The 17,387-nt window shown below is 38.1% G+C and overlaps 2 protein-coding genes across 2 annotated transcripts in view; both read left to right on the top strand.

Annotated features, from left to right (window-relative positions):
* The first annotated feature begins 296 nt into the window (after positions 1-296).
* Positions 297-3,430, top strand: LOC132119065 (large ribosomal subunit protein eL22). Its single transcript, XM_059528814.1, has 4 exons — positions 297-349; positions 994-1,098; positions 1,343-1,467; positions 3,240-3,430. The coding sequence occupies exons 1-4, from the start codon at positions 338-340 to the stop codon at positions 3,379-3,381; spliced, it is 384 nt and encodes a 127-aa protein (XP_059384797.1). The 5' UTR covers positions 297-337; the 3' UTR covers positions 3,382-3,430.
* A 1,301-nt stretch (positions 3,431-4,731) lies between these two features.
* The window catches only part of LOC132119558 (chromodomain-helicase-DNA-binding protein 5-like), a 35,000-nt gene continuing 22,344 nt past the window's right edge, over positions 4,732-17,387 (top strand). The window contains exons 1-6 of the mRNA XM_059529621.1: positions 4,732-4,856; positions 11,198-11,355; positions 15,711-15,902; positions 15,980-16,098; positions 16,488-16,729; positions 17,121-17,233. Coding sequence (XP_059385604.1) covers positions 4,790-4,856; positions 11,198-11,355; positions 15,711-15,902; positions 15,980-16,098; positions 16,488-16,729; positions 17,121-17,233 — 891 coding nt within the window. The 5' untranslated portion in view covers positions 4,732-4,789. The remainder of the gene's footprint in view (positions 4,857-11,197; positions 11,356-15,710; positions 15,903-15,979; positions 16,099-16,487; positions 16,730-17,120; positions 17,234-17,387) is intronic.

Genomic DNA, 17,387 nt, shown 5'->3' with positions numbered 1-17,387 from the left:
CTGTAATTATGCATTCAATGTATTTTGATTTTTTTTTTTAATAAAATAAATTAAACAGAAACTATGTGTACAAATTATACAAACATGCACAGTATATATATATATATATATATATATATATATATATATATATATATATATATATATATATATATATATGAAAACATAATTAGACGAGACATGATATGGTACAATGAAATGGTTATGATGATCCAGTGATTGTACGAATCAATCTCCGGATAACAGATCTATCGATTACATCTGAAATAGATTATAACGGGAAGCTTTCAGTGCGCACGCGCGCCCTCCCCTCTCCCTTTCTGCCAAACTGTCGGCCATGGCTCCGATTGTGAGTACGAGCAAGTTCCTGAAAAACTATCATATTCAATGTGTCACGTCTCTATAGGCGCGCACAAACCGGTGTAGATTAAAGCCGAACCATGGAGACTTTGATTAATCTGGTTAAGGACATAATATGTGCATCAGTGTTGGTTTTAAAAGCGTTTGTTTACTGGAGGTCTGGAGCGAGGCCTGCTCGTGATCAACCACGTTGTAGCAACCACCAGTTTAGCTGGTTAGCATTTCTCGTAGAATCGACGCATAATAACTAGAAAAATACTGCGCGTTTTGCGATAATGCTTTATAGATGGAAAATAAAGAGCAATTATATTTTTGGGCATATTGTTTTTAAATCAATCTTGCTATCAAAGAATCGAAACCACAAAGCTAAAACGACATGGCTGCGTTTTAGATTGAATTTCACATTTCCCCAACGTTTTCAAATGTATTTATTTATTGCTTTTAAATATGTGTAAACGTAGGTCGTTGTCACGTATACTGTCAGATTCCAGATTTGCGAGAGCTCGTTTTGATGATTGGAGAAACATATTTTTAGTGAAGATTTATTTTCTTTAATTTAAATAATAAATTTAAATTAATGTACACACTTACAGTTTTGGGTTTTATCCATATGTATATTTTTGTGTCTTACAGAAAAAGCTGGTGACCAAGGGTGGGAAAAAGAAAAAGCAGGTCCTGAAGTTCACCCTGGACTGCACCCATCCTGTGGAGGATGGCATCATGGATGCTGCTAACTTTGTAAGTATAAACTGATCCTCTGATGCGGACTGCACACAAAACTGAAAATCTCCAATCAGATTACCTGACCTGAACAGACAATTTTGGGTGTTTTCTCAGAATTGTATACATACAAAACTATTTTTTGCTTGCTTCAATATGCGAGTAATGATTTTTTGCAGACTTATATGCAACTTATTACAAAAAAAAAAAAAAGGTTATTCTATATAATCTGATGGGCATGTTTGCATGTGTCTCTATCCAGGAACAGTTCCTTCAGGAGCGCATCAAAGTAAATGGTAAATCTGGCAACTTGGGTGGAGGTGTGGTCTCCATTGAAAGGAGCAAGAGCAAAATCACGGTGTCATCTGAGGTCCCCTTCTCTAAGAGGTAAATCTGAGATTAGAGATCCAAATGCTTGCGGAGGGATGCTAACTGTTAGGTTTTTGATGTTCTTTCACTGTGGCTATAATATTGAATATTTAGTTCAATTAAAATTAAAATGTGATTTAAAAGAAAAGATAATGGAACTGAGAAATTTAGCACATGCGTTACAAAACAGCAAAGCAAAACATTGTGCACTTTATACGGTTTATTGCAATTATCATTTCTCAATGTAGTTTATTTTTTGAGGTCTCATTTTTCTCGCATTATGCATAGTGGCATTCCCAGCATTTCCTCCATAGCATGTTAGCTGTTGATTAACTGCTGTATTGTAATTTAAGACGTTTACTCATATGTATTCAAGGTGAATTGAAAGGTGCAAAAAGTACTTTGTGTTTATGCATAAAGAAATTGTGTGCCATGTTGACATCATTTGTCGCTAACAAGCCACGTTTTACATATTGAAAGTGTGCAGTAATTGTACTGCCAATTTAGTCATTAATTTAAGGTGTTTTAGATTAATCCTTAATGTTAGACTGAAGCGCGCTTGCATTTTGCGACCAGATGTTTATTTTTGTTTAGGTACTGTCAAAATTTTCTATTATACATATATAGTAAAATCTTTCATTTCATTTGATGCTGAATGCCTTCCTGCTCACTGGAACCGATTGTAGTATTAAAGGGTTACTCCACCCCAAAATGAACATTTTGTCATTAATCACTTACCCCCAAGTCGTTCCAGACCCGGAAAAGCTTTGTTGTCTTGGGAACACAATTTAAGATATTTTGGATGAAAACTGGGTGGATTGTGACTGTCCCATTGACTGCCAAGTAAATTGCAAAGTTGTTAAGGTCCAGAAAAATCTGCCATCAGTGGTTCAGTCTGAATTTTATGAAGGGAAGAGGGTACTTTTTGTAAGTGAAGAAAACAAAAAATAACGACTTGATTCAACAATTTGTCTCCTCTGTGTCTCGGAATCACCTTGGTGCCATTTTGGAGAACATCCACAGAATGCAAACTGTGTACGCTATTCTGTGTCAGCCACGACACAAGGATTCCCTACATGATTCCCTACAAATACATGTTCTACATGTATTTATGCTTTGATTTGAACAAAAACAGCACATCCGTGCAGCGCGGCTGACACAGAAGAGCGTGCACAGTTTGCATTCTGTGGATGTTCTCCAACCCATCCTGTGGCTTTCAGTTTCATGTAATCTCTATAGTTGTTAGTGTGTTGGACATAGCAAATCATTTTGAGAGTTGATGTGGTGTTTGTTTGGCCTATAAATGATTTTGTATTTATCTAATTCATCTACTGAAGATGTGACTTAATTGTTGAAAAAGTGGATTTATTACACATTCCTGTGATGTTTGTGTAATGACTTGCTCCACATTTGATGTGAAGTCCCATGCAAGACTTTTAAGAGGCATTACCTATTCAAGTAGCTGTTACTTGTTTTGTGATATTGCATAAACTCTATTCAGAAAGTGTTGTGGCATGTCATCTACAGCTTGTCCTTATATATTTGTCTGATAAGCAAAATTGATAAGGACCTTAGAAGCTGTTAGGAAAACCACTAGCACTATTTCATTAGCACTAATTTTACACCTTATAATTGGAGCCTTTATCCTTCAATTAAGATTTTTAATAACTAGTGATTGTTACACAAGGCAGAATTTTAGGGTCTTTTCTTTTACCCAGTAAGCCAAATTGTGTGAATACAACACAGTTACTTATAAAACCTATCTATACTTAAGTGTTTGTTGCTTTCAGGTACCTGAAGTATCTTACCAAGAAGTACCTCAAGAAGAACAACCTGCGTGACTGGCTGCGTGTAGTAGCGAACACCAAGGAGAGCTATGAACTGCGCTACTTCCAGATCAACCAGGATGAGGAGGAGGACGATGAAGATTAAATCCTTGCCACTCTTTTGTAAATTTTAATAAAATTTCAAAAGAAGTCCATTTCCTTGTTTCTGGTGTGTTGATTTCAGTATGTTCGAAGCATTGTGTCTTTTGCTGTGAGGGGAAAGATAAAGAGAAATCCATTTGATTCATAATTGTGCAATTTCTTTCTATTTTTAGAGCAACTAAAGCATAAAGGATTCATCTATCACCGGTCAGACAGGACCAATAATTTCCATAGCAACAAAGTTTGTGCACATACAGGGTTCAGAGAGTTTATCTAATCGGTGATATGCTGCTGAAGCATCTAAAACCAGCTCTAAATGGTTTAGCTGGTCTCCTAGAGCTCACCTGTTTGGGCCAACTGAATGTCTCCAGAACCATACATGACTAGACCAGGAGACCAGCAAAACCGCTTTGGTTGGTTTAAGAGTACAGGAGATTATTTTAAATGTCTTTGACTGCTTTGACCACGTTAAACATCAAGAGAAAAAAAAAATGGATTTTTTTTTAAAATGAGGAGAGATTAAATTAACAACAGAAACGTTTCCAGCGCTATACGAAATTTTTTTAAAGTAGCATATTTCGTTTAAATAAGAAACCTAGCCTCATATGTAACGCTTTAGTTTGCCCAAAATGAGGCAGAATGCCTGTCACCATTTACTTTCAGTGTATATCAAGAATATTAAGTGAAGACTGCTGCTTTTTCTTCCATGGAACACACGCCTCACAGGTTTGGAACATAGACCGTATAAAAACAGCTTTGGAACTACGTGATGGTGTGTAAATGAATTTTTTTTTTTTTTTATAACTCTACCTTTAAAACATCTCTAAACCCAGTCTTCAAAGATGTACGTTCAACCGTGACCTCGGATATATAATTTGTCCGACCTAAGTTTGTAGATATATAAAAAAGGCATGACAAAAAAAAAAAAAAATCCTGCTCCTATTATGCATTTCCCTCGTCTGACAGAAAGGGACTGTGAGGGAACTTTCTCCCCGAAGAACCTCACATTCCTCGAACTTCAGCGGGAAAACGGCAACGCCAGCGCGAGACCGCCGCTGCTCTCAGTACTAGTAAAGCCGGTGACCAGGCGAGGAGCACTAACTAGTTGTGTCGGAAAACTATGGGATGGATTGCCATGGCAACCGACCAGACGTCACAATCTGGGCATGTGTGTTCCATTTTTGTCTCTTTCTTATTTTCAGACTGGAGGATTTGGATAGAGAAGAGGGAGAAAGGTTTTTTTTTAAAAGCAGGGCAGCCATCTTTTATTTTATTGAGAGCATATTAAAAGAAAATTAGCCTCACCTTCAGTGGACGTCTCCTCTGAAGCTGAAAATCTGGGAATTCAGAGGGTTAAGTTTCTGGACTTTATTCCTGCATCTCGAATGTGATTTTCTTGTTATGCGGTAAAGATGCCCGGATCGCTAAGCAATGAAGATGAGGGGCAAGACGATATGGATTTTGAGGACGACGTGCCAGGTGAGGGGGTAAAGAGTCACAGGGGAGGGAGAGTTCTGCCCTTCACAACTGCGCTGCTACGCCTAGTTGAATGCGGAGGAAAAGGAGCTTGACGCGCGTGCGATTTATTATAGTCTCAGTAGCTTATGTTCTTACACCGGACACTGCTCGTTCAAAAATAACGGCGCACTGTCCGACTGTATTTGAGTCACTAAAGCGCGACTAAAGAGCAGACCATCTGTCTGTGATTCTCTTTGAGATAAAACCGTTCTCTGTTAATAATCCATCATCCGGTTGTTTGTTTTTACAGGCGCATTTTTTTCTTTGCATATAAATGAGTTATGCATGCACCCACTGTCTTTTTTTTTCTTTTTTTTCTTCCAGTCGGGCTGCTCTGATATTGCACCCACTGTGCACAATGATTTCTAAACCTTATGGACTGTTTTAATATAAAGTCTGGTGCATGGCAATGCTGCAGTCTCTTTGTAACAATTGTATGTAAGATAGAGGTGTCGGGATTTATGCATGGTTTAGAACTGATCTAAACAAATAATCAGTTTCCCAAAAAGGTGTTATGGCATTTCTCTGAGGGATATTAAGAGCTGATGGTGATAGTGCTACTCTGTGGTCACAGTGTCTTGTAAAAGTAGTGTATGTGCTTGATAGAGCCACGTGTGACAGGAAAACATCAGCTATGATCCACTGCCTCTGTGGTCTGTTTGAGGGGCCCACACTTTAGCCAAGACAGCCTCTTAGTTTCTTAAAAAAAGGTTTGTTAAACTTACAGTAGAAACTGACTGTCAGAACTTCACTATACAAATTACAGTCATGATGTTATAGGTCATCAAATTGTAAAATGTTAATATACAAACCTAATTGATTTATTATTAATCTGTTTGTCACTGTAAAATATACTGAAATTGATAGTTAAAATTGTCTTGAATCTGTAGATTTCAATCATAAGATAATTAAAATACAATTATATAAAGACATTTTACTTAAAATGTCAATTCAACAATAATTACTGTTAAAGTAGCCCAAAAATGTATTTGTCTGTAAATGATATGTGATTTTGTAATTTTTATTTTATTTTTTATTATTTTTATTGCAATTTTATTTATTTATTTTGTGTGTGATTGTATTGTAGATTAGCAGGTTTACAATTTTATCATTTGTTTTCTGTCTGTCAATTTTTCCCTTATGTGTTAGCTAAAAGAGAGGCTTTTGTGTATTTTAAAAATGAATGTATGAAACTTATTTTGTGCGACAGCTGCTTTACAGAAAATAGTTGATGAAACATGACACTTTATGTTGATGCTGGATATATCTTTCTCAGGCAGAACACAATTATTATGCTTCTGGTGACTATTGTATTCTTATATGATTTCACTCTGTTTTATTCCTGTGTTGGTGAAAGGGCGTGTATCTAATTTTCCCTTTTTTTAATATGACAGATTAATTTCAAAAGCCATTGCCTGTGAGAGCAGGGTTCTCAGTGGTGTAATGGAGAAGCTGTGTAGTTAAGACTTCGTTCTGCCTACATGCCTTTCATACATTCACGGCCCTCAATTCAATAAAATCAATACATTTATAGTTTCTCGCTGGTCTAGGCTGCCTCTGAATTAGTCGTGAATGAATCACGTGACTGACCTGAGCATGAGTATCTCATTTGCACCCCAATTGCGTATTTACCTCCTTTTTTTTCGAGGCGGTTATGTGGATGAGATGAACGCTGCTGAGGGCTGCAAATGGTTTGAAATGATATGCAATATGCAGAAGAATTAATAATTGGGAAATAATTCATGAGCCAGCGTGCTCTTTCCGTGTAGACAGTAAGCCCCCGCATGTGCTAAAAATGAGAAATCTATGCAGTGCAGGACTGGCCAGGATTTTGGGTTGCTGTTTAGTCCCATTCACTGATTGCTTTCATTGCAAGCCAGAACACCTTCACTGATTTCTTTACTGAAATTATAATGAGATGGTTGATGAATGTTTTAGTGAGATTAATAAATATAAATGTAGCCTATTTTTAATATGTGAAATGAGCTGTTGAGTTTTTTAATTGCGAGCCTCCTCGTAATAATTTCCATACAATCAATCCAGTTAATCTCTAGCTTCTCTGCTAAGAACGATAAAGCATATAATTAATTATTGTGAATCTAACATGCAATAGGACGTATATTGAAAATGCAGTTCGTATTGTAGGCCAGCGAAGTGAGATTTGCAATCAGGACTGTTCACTGCCGGATCCAAACACTGCAGAACACATGACTGTTCCCCCAGCCAGGAGCAATGAAGTGAGCATGCTCTAAACGCAGATATAAACAGACAAACAGATGATTTATAAAAATGCTAAGAGAATAAACATGGTAAAGAATTCTTTGGCGAGCTCAATAATTGCATGGTTTTTAATGTTATTTCACCTCCATCAGATTTGGTTAATGGATGTGCATCGCTTTTGTTAAGATATGCACATTTTAATCAGTTCGTTTTAAATTGTTGCAACTTGAGTCCACATTCCTTGTGTGCCACATCATTTTTTTGGGTGGGCTGTCCTATTATGAAAAAAAAAAAAAAATATATATATATATATTTATATATACAACCCGAATTCCGGAAAAGTTGGGACGTTTTTTAAATTTTAATAAAATGAAAACTAAAGGAATTTCAAATCACATGAGCCAATATTTTATTCACAATAGAACACAGATAACGTAGCAAATGTTTAAACTGAGAAATTTTACACTTTTATGTACTTAATTAGCTCATTTAAAATTTAATGCCTGCTACAGGTCTCAAAAAAGTTGGCACGGGGGCAACAAATGGCTAAAAAAGCAAGCAGTTTTGAAAAGATTCAGCTGGGAGAACATCTAGTGATTAATTAAGTTAATTGATATCAGGTCTGTAACATGATTAGCTATAAAAGCTTTGTCTTAGAGAAGCAGAGTCTCTCAGAAGTAAAGATGGGCAGAGGCTCTCCAATCTGTGAAAGACTGCGTAAAAAATTTTTGGAAAACTTTAAAAACAATGTTCCTCAACGTCAAATTGCAAAGGCTTTGCAAATCTCATCATCTACAGCGCATAACATCATCAAAAGATTCAGAGAAACTGGAGAAATCTCTGTGCGTAAGGGACAAGGCCGGAGACCTTTATTGGATGTCCGTGGTCTTCGGGCTCTCAGACGACACTGCATCACTCATCGGCATGATTGTGTCAATGACATTACTAAATGGGCCCAGGAAAACTTTCAGAAACCACTGTCGGTAAACACAATCCGCCGCGCCATCAGCAGATGCCAACTAAAGCTCTATCATGCAAAAAGAAAGCCATATGTGAACATGGTCCAGAAGCGCCGTCGTGTCCTGTGGGCCAAGGCTCATTTAAAATGGACTATTTCAAAGTGGAATAGTGTTTTATGGTCAGACGAGTCCAAATTTGACATTCTTGTTGGAAATCACGGACGCCGTGTCCTCCGGGCTAAAGAGGAGTGAGACCTTCCAGCATGTTATCAGCGTTCAGTTCAAAAGCCAGCATCTCTTATGGTATGGGGGTGCATAAGTGCATACGGTATGGGCAGCTTGCATGTTTTGGAAGGCTCTGTGAATGCTGAAAGGTATATAAAGGTTTTAGAGCAACATATGCTTCCCTCCAAACAACGTCTATTTCAGGGAAGGCCTTGTTTATTTCAGCAGGACAATGCAAAACCACATACTGCAGCTATAACAACAGCATGGCTTCGTCGTAGAAGAGTCCGGGTGCTAACCTGGCCTGCCGGCAGTCCAGATCTTTCACCTATAGAGAACATTTGGGGCATCATTAAACGAAAAATACGTCAAAGACGACCACGAACTCTTCAGCAGCTGGAAATCTATATAAGGCAAGAATGGGACCAAATTCCAACAGCAAAACTCCAGCAACTCATAGCCTCAATGCCTAGACGTCTTCAAACTGTTTTGAAAAGAAAAGGAGATGCTACACCATGGTAAACATGCCCCGTCCCAACTATTTTGAGACCTGTAGCAGAAATCAAAATTGAAATGAGCTCATTTTGTGCATAAAATTGTAAACTTTCTCAGTTTAAACATTTGCTATGTTATCTATGTTCTATTGTGAATAAAATATTGGCTCATGTGATTTGAAAGTCTTTTAGTTTTCATTTTATTAAAATTTAAAAAACGTCCCAACTTTTCCGGAATTCGGGTTGTAAATATAAACATAAACATAAACATATTCCCTGTTGTATGTTTATGTTGTTCCTCATTAGGATGCATTAGGGTGGAGCTGATCCAAAGTCATATGAGTGCTTTTTCCCCTCTTCTTTATTTCCTCCATTCGAAGTCTGGTTTTCTTTTACATAGTCATAATCTTTGAAGCTGAAAGATCACCATGAGCTGCTCATAGCTCTGTTTGGTGGGGGCTATTTTTGGAAGCTGCACTGTGAAAGCTGACACCCCTTTCTCTTTGCTAGAGTTTGTGCATGCGTGTAAATCATTGTTGCATCACACACTTATGTCTATGTGTCATCAGTCTCTGCATCAGACTCCAGAGTGTGTGTCACAACTTGCAAATTTTACCAACAAATTTCTTCAGTGTAGTATATGCATGCTGGAATAAAATAATTATAGCATCTAAACTCAATTGCAGTGGCTTCGTTCTTGTTTTATAGGTTATTAGGACATTCATTTTAGACTACTTTGCTTGTGTACTTGCAATTTTTGCCATTATATCGCAAAATAGAGCAAAAGTTTGTGAATGAGCCTTGGGACTTAGAGAATGGATATAGTCTTCAGAAAGTAAAGATACGGCCTATAAAACTCGAAGGTCTCAATGAGGGGGAGTTCCAACCATGCTGTCTCATCACATTAACGGTGGGGGCACTATTAACATACGCAATCTGTCAGACAGCTAATGCGTTTTCCTGTAAACGTTCCTCTTCTTAACAGCGAGACCGGCCGTGAATCCCATCTCTAATGGAGTGCGGCACTGACCCAGCCCTTGTTGCAAGGTCAAAGTTACCCCAATGTCCATGCTTAGCTGACACACAAATGTGTGGCTGCAGTCGTGACATTTTCAGGCCCGCTACCAGCAGCACAGCTTTTAAACACCTGGCAGTTCCTGGCCGAGGCTCTGTTTACACGGGAACATGGCACAAAACGTGACTGTCTGGGATGCAAGAATAAAGCTACAGTTTTAGGGAAATCAGGCTACAGATGATTTATTATTCATTATTTTCTTTGCATATTAAATTGGAATGTAAAAAAAAATAAAAAATTATATATATATATATATATATATATATATAATTTAGCTTATTAGTATGCATATATTGAATAAAAAATACACAGTTTCACCAGAGTGCAAATAAATATGATAATGTGCCTTAACTCTGAAAAAGATATGTACTTAAACCTCTTGGTATTCACATAGAGAATAAAAATAGGAATTTTCTCAACGACATAATCCAGAATGCTTAAAAGTAAGTTGACAATGTAAAATCTTTACCAGATATCCTCTCTTCAAGAGTGCTGTGTTGCATCACCACGACTGTAAGTGAGACATGAATGAAGACGAGATGTGTGCTTGATGCGCCTGGCAGGCAGCAGACATATTCTGCCGACATGAAAGAGCCTCCGTGTGAGATGCATTGCAGACGCACTGCCCTAAATATCCGTCATCTCACAGGCAACTGCTTTGTTTATGTGCGGCAGAAGATTGAAATAAGAAAAAAACCACCCAGCGGCTGACAGAGAGACGGGAAGCTCTGTATTTTACATGAGTAAATACCCAAAATGCCCTATAGGCAGGGGCTGCTCTCACCGGAGCTGAAGTCCTCAAATAGTGGCAGCTAAATGAAGGTTAAGTGGATTTCGAGGATAGCATCCAAGAGGCTGGGAAAACCCCTCATCCGGAAGCTCCCACGGGGCGTGGTGGGCTGCAGGACAAGGCTTTAGCCGATTGACTCCACCACGCGCACTGCATATTTCATGGCCCACCGTCTGAGCTGACGATAGACAGGCGGCAGGAGTTACACCGTAGTGCTCCGGTTGCACACGATGCTTTCCTGATGTCTTTTTTTTCTGCTTTTTGACAGCATGGCATCATTGAAGTGTTACAGTGAATATGTGCTAACAGACAGCAGTTTTTTGTTTACAGTGAGAGATTCACAGTTCAGTAGGTGGCAGAGACCTCACCTCTCTCCTTTCGCTCCCCTTTCAGAAAATTTTGTAGGAGTGTAGGAGCCTCCACTTCACAGGCAAACCCTTCACAAACAGACAGACAGACAGACAGAGAGCTAAATAGATGGGGGTGATGTGACGTATGCATGAATCTCATAAGTGTAAACCTCTTGTGTTTTTTCTCAGATGAGGATGAAGATGGTGTACGTCGGAGGAGTGTCCCCCTGTCACCATTAGAGAGATTTTTCTCTGAGGATGATTCGGTTAAACAGCATAAGAAGAAGAAACCCAGCAAAATAATGGAGGGGCAGGAGCCCAAAGTTAAGAAAAAGAAGAAAAAGGAGGTAACCTTTTAATTGCCATCTAACTGACTGAAGCATGGATGAAACAGATGTTGTTATGACATCACCAGAATGGAAGTTATCTTTATGTTATTTGGCTAAATCAGCATTTCTAGTATTTATAGCATCCTAGTGGTTTTGGTTTTTGAGTGTCTTGATCAGTTACTGTAAATGTGTCACCCGTGAGGTGACCACATTTCCGATGTGAAAACCTGGGCAGGTCAAGTTCAAAATCAAATAGTTCAGAATGGTCTAAAGTTCAGTCAGATAGATACTACTTGTTTGCTCAACTTATCATGGTTGAAACTTACAATGTTGTACAACTGTCCTTACGTGGGGTCCAAAACAACAATAAACACCATTGATTTTCATTGCATGGATAAAAAATACTTAATTTTTAATAAATGTATGTTTTATAATACCTTCTTCTGTGCTCCACAAAAAACAGGGACTGTCCTATTAAAAAAAAAAGGCTCCCTCCCAGAAAAGTTAGGCTGACATTAGACCGTTCATACAAGAAGTAGCGACCTGATCTTCCTTCAGCCTACATTACATCACAGGACTCATACGAAAGTTCAGGTTGAATGATCAGTATGAAAAACCTTGCCTGACCTCTGTGTATTTTGACGTATTATTAAAAAAAATTCTAGTAAGCTATCGCTCTCTGCGCCTTGGCGAGAGATAAAACATTTGACAGGTCAGTCAGTCACAGTCCCCCCAGCTGACTGTATTTACAATTGAGATAATGAGAGGGATTCCTCTTTTTTCTCCTCCCTAGTCCTCCCTCGCTTTATCTGCCTCCTTGGACAGATTCAGTCTTTCTCTCAACCCTCCCTTCTTCTCAGCAGTGGTAAATGTGCCGTGGAGAGGGCAGAGAGGTCTCCCCTCAGCAGCTAAGAGCCCTGTTTGGCGTCAATCATGCTCGTCCTGCAGTGCCGTGTCAGACACAGGCTCAAATCAATGGAGGTCAAAACGCCGCCTGCCCTTCTGCTGTCCACAAGTCTAACAGCTCAGCTCGCCAAAGCCGGCCACCTGCGCCGGAGCCTGATAGACTGTGGAGAGTCTGGGGATAGTAACGGGAGAGTGAGAATTGATGCTTTGTCAGATGTAAACAATGATAAGTGACATTTCAGTTGAGCAGAAGAGCATTTTTTCCCTGTCTGGTGTGTTGAAGATGAGGATGTTTTTGGGGAAAAAGATCCCAAAGATGTCTGACACTATAATGCAGTTCTTTTTCCACAGAAAATGCAGTATTTAAAGGCATACTTTCATCATTTTCCTACTCTTATGTCCTTCCAAACCCAAATGACCAACTATCTTCTGCGGCAGAGTGTTCACACCAGTGGCGGCTGGTGAAAAATATGTTAGGTGGGGCTGTCATATTCGGTTATTTTAAATAGCTTGGCCTTGGTAACCATGGGACACCAGGTCTTATAGCATTGTGGCTCCCAGGTTGTGGAATGCTTTTGCTCAAGACGTCTGTCAAGCATTCACCCTTTTCTCCGTCAAAACCTTTTTTTTTTGTCTGAATATTACTCTTTAGCTCAGAATTTTTAAATTTTACCTTATTATTAATGTTTATGTTACTTGCTTGAATCTTTAACCTAACTTTGTAACTGAACTCTGTATATTTATATCTACCCTTGGTATGTCTATCTTTGATGTTGAGGTTTATTTAGTTCAATTCCTTAACCTAGGCCTATATTGTAAAGCGACTTTGTTGGAAAGGCTATATAAATAAAAAAATCCTATTATAATTAATAACCACCCAGGATACCAGTGCTCTGTGAAAAGTAATTATTTAATGCCAATATTAAAAGGTTGAGGCATTTTTGCACAAAAACAAACATATTGCACAAACTTTCTATTTGCATTTGAAATTTAACTCAAACAAAATACTTAGTCATTAATTAGCTGATTAAATACAACTATTACCTGCAACAATTTTGAGTGATTTTAAACAAATGTTCCACAAAATGTACAGTAAATAAACATAATAAACTCGATACTTTAGTAGTGGCTCGCGCCCATTGCTCGCGCCTCGCGGCCGCGCGCAGTTTGGGGCGCTAGGCGAAGCGCCCATAGCTGACTACATTTCAGCTCGCTGATTGGCTACAGTTTATGTCAAACATTTATATCTAAAATCAGCAATTGGCTTAACTGCTCCAAAGACCCGCCTTTCTGGCGGCGCCCTAGCGCCCTCTATTGGCCAGCCGCCCCTGGTTCACACTGCTTTTTTACCTCCATACTCCATACTACAAAAAAGTGAATGAGTTAACCGGGGCTGTTAAGCTCCAAACAGGACAAAAGAAGTAGCATAGATTTACACTGCAAAAAAGAAAAAAAAAAACTCTTAAAATGTAACATTTGTATCATTACATAAGTTGTAATGTTTTCTAGACAAAAATATTGAAATGTCAGTCAAAATATATTAAAATGTTAATAGCAGAAGCATAAACCTAAATAAATTTGGTTAGTTTTAGATTTAGAAGAAAAAAGGTAACATTTTAAATTAAGTTCTGTTAAATTAACAATAGAAATACTTCTAAAGCATTTATTAATCATAGTTACAAATGCATTGTTAGTTAATGCATTTACTAACAATAACTAAGGTGATCTTAATTTAAAAAAGGCATGAGAAAAAGCTTAATTTTTTTGATACTTAATTTAAGATATTTTCTAAGAAAACATGCATAATATGATATTACTTATGTAATATTGCTAATTACTAAGATATTACTTATAATAGGTTATTACTCTGAAAATATGTTGTTTTATGTTTAGATATTTTTACAGGAAAATAATACAGATTAATAAACTCTTTTTTATTTGATTCATTTAACTCATTTGCTATTTTCCAACTTGTAAAGCATTACAATAACTAAGCGTGTGGAAAATCCTGAAATTGTAATAATTTGTTGAAAGTCTTCCCATCCACCTTAGGTCAAAAAACGAATTTGCATTCAATTAGATTTAACATTTAAATGTGTTGTGAATAGTCACAAGACAAAAGAACCAATTAAATCTTATTTCTGAAAAGTCGATAATTTCTTTTTCATGTTCCACTGAAGAAACTCAAACAGGTTTCAAACAACATGAAGGTGAGTAAAGGATGACAGAATTTTAGACAAACGCCCCCTTTAAATACTACATTTTCTATAGGGAAGAACTGCAGGATGGTGTCATCCTGAATACGTCTTAGTGACACATTATTTACATTGGATCATTTTGTACATTGACAGAAAACTGTGGCTTGGATTTTGGGAGACCTTTTAGCTCCAGCTGTTAAGCTCTTTAGTGGTTCTAGTCTTTGCCTTTTGCATGAGCACCCCTCCTTTTTCTCTCTCCCTCCTTCCTCTCTCACTTTCTCCCTCCCCCATGTACGTGATTGAGATTTGTCTAGACGGGCCCAATAATACAGGCACTGCAACCATGGGGACTCTTCATAACAAGCTCGTTATGCAAACGCATCTGATTGGATGGCGCTGTTCCATTGGCTGCTGCAGTGAGAGAGCTCTCATTACACCCCCCCCCCACCCCACTCCCAATACTGCACAGTTTGGTTTCCATGGCAACTCAGAACGGCTGCTGGTGGAGCTTGTATGCTCTGCGGCAGTGCCGGCCGGCCCTGTGCCGGGGAGACGTCTGCCAGCCAGTGCACAGCTGCAGCACAGCAACAGGCATTCTCCAAGCACACAGACACACACACAGTAATATCACTCACTAAAACGTGTGTTTCCTCCTACAAGTACTAAAGTCATATTTTTTTTTTGCATTTGCAAGATTTTCTGTGAAACATGCAGTGCTTTAGACTTCAGATGCACTATTCTGTGGTTCGCTAAACGTAATAAGCTGTATCACAATTTTGGTTTTAGCTCGATTGACAGATGCTTTGCTAAAGCAATGGCACAAAACACAATGTTAAAGATCTATTATGCTTTTACGAATATATAAATAAATTGTATTACGAAACATCGGTTTTGGTTATCATTATGATAAATATGAAACACATGGTCACAGGTCGGGAAAATTTGAAAAACTGCTTGTTAAGATAAAGTTTCAATAACATCAAATCAGCAATAATCTGACAATAGTGGTATTATAAATAATTTCAAATCAAAAATCAATCAAAAATCAAATCAAATAATGCTAAAATCACACTAAAACCTGAAATGTATGTTTTAGTTGGGTCCAGCTAATGTGTATGTCCATATTCCACCAAAAATCAGATTGGCTCTTTTCTGAAAGGCTAAACTATCATTCCTACAGCTGCCATATTGAGCATTACAATTTCTCCCATTCATTTTCATTTAAGTTTTTCTCATCTTTTTCTGTAATGTCTCCACCTGTACTCACAGGGGCTTCCTAGTGGGCTAGATGACATGTCAGACAGAGAGGATCATGGTCAAAGGTCAGGAAGTGAGAGCAGCACCTATAGCACCCTGAAGAAGAAAAAGAAGAAGCCCAAAGAGAAGAAGGAGAGGAAAACTAAACAGCGAAAGAAAGACGATGATGAAGACGACGATGATGACGACGATGGAAACATGAAGGTTCTCACTTAGAAATGCTCTATTGTGCTCTATTTGCCATGAGAATAAATGAATAACGGTTTCTCATGTGACATCAGGAACCAAAGTCATCCAGTCAGCTGATGCAAGAGTGGGGTCTCGAAGATGTGCAGTATGCCTTCTCAGAGGACGACTATAAAACCATCACCAACTACAAAGCCTTCAGCCAGTTTCTTAGGTAGGATTGCAGTTTTCCTTCTGCATGGACGACATTCTAATGCCCTGTTGTCAAGATGTCTTGTTCTATTTTAAAATATTCCTTCTGGCAAATGCTAATGCCTGTATGAAGTAATGCCATTATGATAACAGGTTTTCTAATAATAGGCATTGAAACAAGATGTACTGTCAGACCCACACCATGCATGTCTACTGTAACCAGCATAATATTTAATTTGATAGACACTCTTTTAGTATATACTTCCGATTTCTGATTCATCATGCCTGAGAACATCCAGTACTTGAGGTAAAATCACTAATAATGCACGGCCTCTTATAAAATTTGCCACACAAATTTCAGTTTAATTGTCTAGCAATAGTTTTTTTTTCTTTGCTTTTTTTTTTGGACAGGCCCCTTATTGCCAAGAAGAACCCCAAGATCCCCATGTCAAAAATGATGACGGTGCTTGGAGCGAAATGGAGAGAGTTCAGCGCGAACAACCCTTTCAAAGGGACCTCTGCAACTGCTGTAGCGGCTGCCGTGGCTGCTGCCGTGGAAACTGTCAATGTGGCTCCGCCCATCTGTATTAGAAGTATCCAACAGATCTCACCACCTGGGCCAATCAAAAAAGCCAAAACCAAAGAGGGAAAGGGTAATTGGATGGTCTTTTTGTTGGTTATATAGAGGTTTATATCTAGGATCAGATTTCCAAAGCAGTTAGTGGAGGTTTTTACATTGTTTACATATGTAATATGATTAATGATTGGCTGTCGGCAACTTTTTATTTAAATGTGTTTGGTTTTTCACTCGAATGATTGCTTTAGTGTTACTTAGAAACTTAAAAGTGAACTGTGTAATTTTATCCTATGAGTAGCTTATTTATAGTTGACCCTGGATATTATGTGAAGTATTTTTACATCAAACTATTAAGTGCGCATAAAAAAAGCTAAACAAAATGTATGTCTGAAGAATGCAGTACTATTCTCAGATCTCAAAAAAAAAAAAGTTTCTGTTTTGTTTATCTCATCTGGACTGCATTGCAGGGCCTGGCGCTAAAAAAAAAAGCAAGTCAGTGAAAGAAACAAAAAAGAAAGGGAAACCGAAGAAAACCAAATCGAAAGCAGGCCAGGGTGGAAAAAGGAAAAAAGGCTCTTCGGTGAGAATGTGCTTTCACTGAATTCTTTCTAGGGCTTAACCTGTATCACATGGAAAGATTCCCCTTAGCTATTCAACTGAGAGAGATTTGAAGAATTGTTTAGCTTTTCCACCTCCCAGAACAATTCATGGATCATCTGTATAGATATTCTGCC

The sequence above is a fragment of the Carassius carassius genome, chromosome 38, assembly GCF_963082965.1.
Source record: "Carassius carassius chromosome 38, fCarCar2.1, whole genome shotgun sequence".
Classification (NCBI taxonomy): domain Eukaryota; kingdom Metazoa; phylum Chordata; class Actinopteri; order Cypriniformes; family Cyprinidae; genus Carassius; species Carassius carassius.
Note: the sequence above shows the minus strand (reverse complement) of the source record. Positions and strands in the feature narration are given on the sequence as shown.